At 59.0% G+C, this 4,835-nt stretch overlaps 1 protein-coding gene across 1 annotated transcript; it reads left to right on the top strand.

Annotated features, from left to right (window-relative positions):
* UBE2S (ubiquitin conjugating enzyme E2 S) lies at positions 1 to 4,835 on the top strand. Its single transcript, XM_079723225.1, has 4 exons — positions 1 to 190; positions 800 to 947; positions 2,302 to 2,492; positions 4,369 to 4,835. Exons 1-4 carry the CDS (start codon positions 188 to 190, stop codon positions 4,696 to 4,698), a joined length of 672 nt encoding a protein of 223 aa, XP_079579351.1. The 5' UTR covers positions 1 to 187; the 3' UTR covers positions 4,699 to 4,835.

The raw sequence follows: 4,835 nt of genomic DNA, 5'->3' as shown, positions 1-4,835 counted from the left end.
CGGGCACCGGGAGTGGGCGGAGCTGCGGGCGCGGTTCGCGGCGGGCGTCGGAGGCAGCGGGGAGCAGAGCGGGGCCGCCGGGGCCTCGCTAGGGCCGCAGCGGCAGCAGTTGGGCCCCCCGCCCCGGCCGGCGGCCGGAGAGCGCAGGAAGGGGGCCGGGGGGACCCGCCCCCGGCCGGCAGCAGTCATGGTGAGCGAGGCGTCCAGGCCCGGGAGGGGTGGTTGGGCCCCCACCAGAGGAGGAGGCGGGGTCTCAGGAGCCTCTCGCGGGCGGCTTGGGGGATTGGAGGGCCCACCTGGGTATCCCGGGCCTGAGATGGGCCGAGGGGCCTTCCTGTAGGCGGGGCGGGGCGGGATGGGATGGGAGGGCCCGGCCGAGCTCCGGGCTTTTTGGCCCGCCCGTGGGTGTTTCGGGAACAACGACGCTCCGCCGCCGTCTCCAGGCCCGAGTTGGGGTTTCCAGGGTGGTCTTACCAAGGTTAGGTGGGGAAGGGGGACCGGCATAGGCCTCGGGCCTGCCCGGAATCATTCGGGGGCCTTGCGGAGCTACAGCGGGCTTTGGGGTCTTCTGGGGAAGGTGGAGTCATCCGCAAGCCCTCGGCAATCCGCCCTATTTCTAGTGGGAGATCAGCTTGGGGCGGTCGTCTGAAGCACCCTGGGTTGGGGGTTCTGGGAGCTCGGGGTGATCGACAGCCTGGGACTGCAGGAGTAAGACTAGGGTGCCACTGCATCCTAGATCCTGCAGGAGGCACCAGGCCCTGGCTCTGCCCGTGGCTCACCCCCTTGTCTCCATACCTAGAACTCCAACGTGGAGAACCTGCCCCCCCATATCATCCGCCTGGTGTACAAGGAGGTGACGACACTGACAGCTGACCCACCTGATGGTATCAAGGTCTTTCCCAATGAGGAGGACCTCACTGACCTGCAGGTCACCATCGAGGGCCCTGGTGAGTGTGGGAAGGAGAGGGAGGGGTGCACTTCCTAGATCTTCGTCAATCTTACAGCAAGGATAGGAGGCTCCCACTGTAAGGTGGACTGCCAGGCCCTGAGGACGCAAGGGTGGATATGACAGGCACACCTGTTACACATGGTGCTCGCAGTATGCAGGGCAGGACACTAGAAATGACAAGTAATTGTGTATACTTTCCCCATAAGTGTTGTGAGAAAAATTCTGGGGGCCAGGAGAGCATATAATGGGGCCTTACCTGGATTTGGGTGTTTCCTCCATCCTGAAGTATGGGTAGGAATTAAGTGGGATTTGGGAAGAGGATGCCAGGTGAGGAGAAGTGTCAGCAAAGGCCTGGAGGGGAGGCTGGATCATCTCAAACTGCTTCCTGCCGCCAGTGTTAGGTTCTCTGGGGACCAAGCAGAGAACAAGCCAAATGCAGGCTTTCAGGGAGATAACAGTAATAACCAAATGACTACAGGCGATCGTTTGATCTTGCAGAGTGGTTTAGCAGGTCGCTTCACGTGCACTACATTTAAGTTATTAGTTGAATTTTTATAAGTGAAGAGTATGTGGTGAAGGACCTAGTCTGGAGTTGAACTTGTGGGGAGGGGGTCAGGGAAGACTTCCTGAGGAACAGAAGGAAAAAGACCTTGTGAAGCTTATAGGGAACAGATCTTTTAGGGCTTGTAGGCATCTTTTCAAAGGAGTTTGGAAAGGAAGCCTTTGGAGGGTTTAAAGCCGGGCCAGTGGGTCGCTTCAGACTTCACTTTGACTTCAGTGAGGGTGGGGATAGAATCTGGAGGCTGGTCAGGAAGCCACTGACCACGGGCATCCATCAGGTGAGAGAAGAGGTTCCGCTGGACTTGGAGGGGGGCTCAGATTCGGGAGTGGACCTGGAGGTCAGCTGCCCAGGCTATGATGGGTTGGGCGTGGGGGCTGGGGCATGAGGAACAGCCATGGGTCTGGAACAGCGCCCAGTGTTTGCTGCGGCGGGAGGACCACGGAGTGGTCAGATCTGTCCTGACATCTGCCTGAGAGGCTCCAAATAGATGTTTTTCCGAGGAGCCGAGTGGGCATGCGTGTCTGTGCCTCTTGGGAAGGGGGTGCTGTGCCTTCACTTGGGAGTGAAGAGGGATCCGTGCATGGGGACCACCAGTCAGGGGGTTAACTCTGAGATGGGGGCGGTGCCTGTGGCCCCCTGGGAACCTGGGCCTGTCTTCCTCTCGAGAACCCCCTGGTCTGGTGGAGGCGGCGGTGGGGCACTTGCCTCGCAGCCAGACTATGGAGACTGGGTTTTGGGGGTGCCTGGAAGGCCTGCGCCTCCTGACACTGTCCCCCTCCCTGCATTCCAGAGGGGACCCCATACGCCGGAGGCCTCTTCCGCATGAAACTCCTGCTGGGGAAGGACTTTCCTGCCTCCCCACCCAAGGGCTACTTCCTGACCAAGATCTTCCACCCAAATGTGGGCGCCAACGGTGAGATCTGCGTCAACGTGCTCAAGAGGGACTGGACAGCTGAGCTGGGCATCCGGCACGTGCTGCTGGTGAGTTCTGCCTGGGCCTGGGCCTCCCTCCTGGACGCATCCCAGTGATGTCCAAGCCTCGGAGCCTTGTTTCTCTTCTAAAGTCAACGCTGAAGTGGTTGGGGCTTCTACATAAGAATCCAGATTTCCAGCTTTTCTGGAAGGGTTGGCAGTGCCCAGCTACCTTTGCTGTGGAACAAGTGATGGGTTTGTGTAGCAGGACGGTGTTCTGACAGGTACAAGTCAAGCGTCTGGTTAGGGCGAAGATAGACTTTCCAATATCCTACAGCATACAGTTCATTGGTGTTTCATTAGTCACAGCTTGTACAACCATCTCCATAGTCATTCCATTGTTTCTCAACCAGGGGTGGTTTTGCTCCATTGGGGACATTTTTAATTGTCACAGCTGGGGGTGCTACCAGCACCTAGTGGGTGGAGACAGGGAAGCTGCTGCACATCGTGCAGCAGGGACCACCCCGCGGAGAACCATCCAGGCCCACCTCAGCCAAGCTGAGGTGGAGACAGCCAAACTACTCTGGTGCTCCAGGGTCCCCATAGGCCACTTGAAGCATGTAGGTCACCTGATGCCTCTCCACCCCTCTCACAAGGTGAAATTTAAAAAAACAAACACTGAATTTCTAATGAGCCCCTGGGGCAGTTGGTAGGGAGGATGGGGAATTGGGGTTTCCTGCAGGGCACGGGGGAGGATTGAGCACCAAGGTAAACAGACCCCAGACCTTTCCCTCCTCTCCCTGGAGTGTCAGTGGTGGCTGCCAGCAACACCAGAGATGAGCTCTCAGAATAACTCCCAAGTGTCCCCAACGATCCCTAGGGCCTGCAGTGTGGGGCACAGGCCAGGCTCAGCCATGGGAGGGCAGCTGTGGGAAAGGCGGGCAGTCAGGCCTCTGGTTGTGGGGTGCAGTTGTCAGAATTAGGGTCTGATCCTGGTCCCTCATGATTATCAGTGATGTGTGTTGGGCCAGGTGCTTTGGGGAGTACTTGGTAGTGCCCCCATTTACAGGTGAGAGCATTTCACCTGCTCAAGGCCAGACAAGTTCTGGGTTCCTGGGGGGCTCTGTGTTCCCTTTTAGAATGAAAGTGGAGGTAAAACAAACATAGCTTAGGGGCCACAGCTGTCTGTGTAGACTCCTCTTAGAAGGGTCCATTGGGGGCTGGCTGGTCACACCTTTCAGCCTCGATTTACTCTGCAGTTAAAATGGGCGGATTAAGGAATATTGAAGACTCACTTCCTTCCTGGACCACTCTCGACTGTCCTCGGGCATCAGTGTCTGTTTATGCCCTGGTGCCTTTCTCTTGGATATTAACAGCTTGCCCAGCCAGGATTTGTGCCTCTGCCCTCGAGATTCCTGTTAAAGCCAGCGATAGCTCTAGCTTTAAGCATCTTCCTGTAGTGTAACGTAGAGCATTGCGTCTTCGTGGCTGCGCACGGGCTTTTGTCTAGTTGCAGCCAGCAGGGGCTACTCTTCGTTGCGGTGCGCAGGCTTCTCATTGCAGTGGCTTCTCTTGTTGCGGAGCATGGGCTCTAGAGCGCAGGCTCCGTAGTTACGGCTCGCGGGCCCTAGAGCACAGGCTCAGTAGTTGTGGCGCAGCGCAGGCTCAGTAGTTGTGGTGCACGGGCTTAGTTGCTCCGCGGCATGTGGGATCTTCCCGGACCAGGGCTCGAACCCATGTCCCCTGCATGGGCAGGTGTATTCTTAATGACTATGCCACCAGGGAAGTCCCCCCTCACTTCCTGAATGACCTGGGGCGAGTCACTGGTCGCAGTGCCTGCACGCGTGTGCCATCTTGGGGAGCGGTGTTGGGAGTGGAGGCCACAAGGCCGGACGTGTGAGGCTTGGGGGGCCGGCCCCCCCTGACCCTGGCGCTCTCCCCACAGACCATCAAGTGCCTGCTGATCCACCCTAACCCCGAGTCTGCCCTCAACGAGGAGGCGGGCCGCCTGCTCTTGGAGAACTACGAGGAGTACGCCGCCCGCGCTCGCCTGCTTACAGAGATCCACGGGGGCGCAGGCGGGCCCAGCGGCGGCAGGGCCGAGGCCAGCCGGTCCCTAGCCAGCGGGGCTGTGGCTTCCACCGCTGACCCCATGGCCCCTGGGGGCCCAGGAGGGGCCGAGGGGCCCATGGCCAAGAAGCACGCGGGTGAGCGTGATAAGAAGCTGGCAGCCAAGAAAAAGACGGACAAGAAGCGGGCACTGCGGCGGCTGTAGTGGGCTCTCCTCCCTCCCTCTCCCACCCGCCACCCACCTGCCCCCGACTCTGTCTCTAAGTTATTTAAGTTATGGCTGGGGTGGGGGAGGGCACGGGGGCACTCGGACCTGGATTTGTTTTTCTAAATAAAGTTGGA

The sequence above is a fragment of the Hyperoodon ampullatus genome (assembly GCF_949752795.1).
Source record: "Hyperoodon ampullatus genome assembly, chromosome: 18".
Classification (NCBI taxonomy): Eukaryota; Metazoa; Chordata; class Mammalia; order Artiodactyla; family Ziphiidae; genus Hyperoodon; species Hyperoodon ampullatus.
Note: the sequence above shows the minus strand (reverse complement) of the source record. Positions and strands in the feature narration are given on the sequence as shown.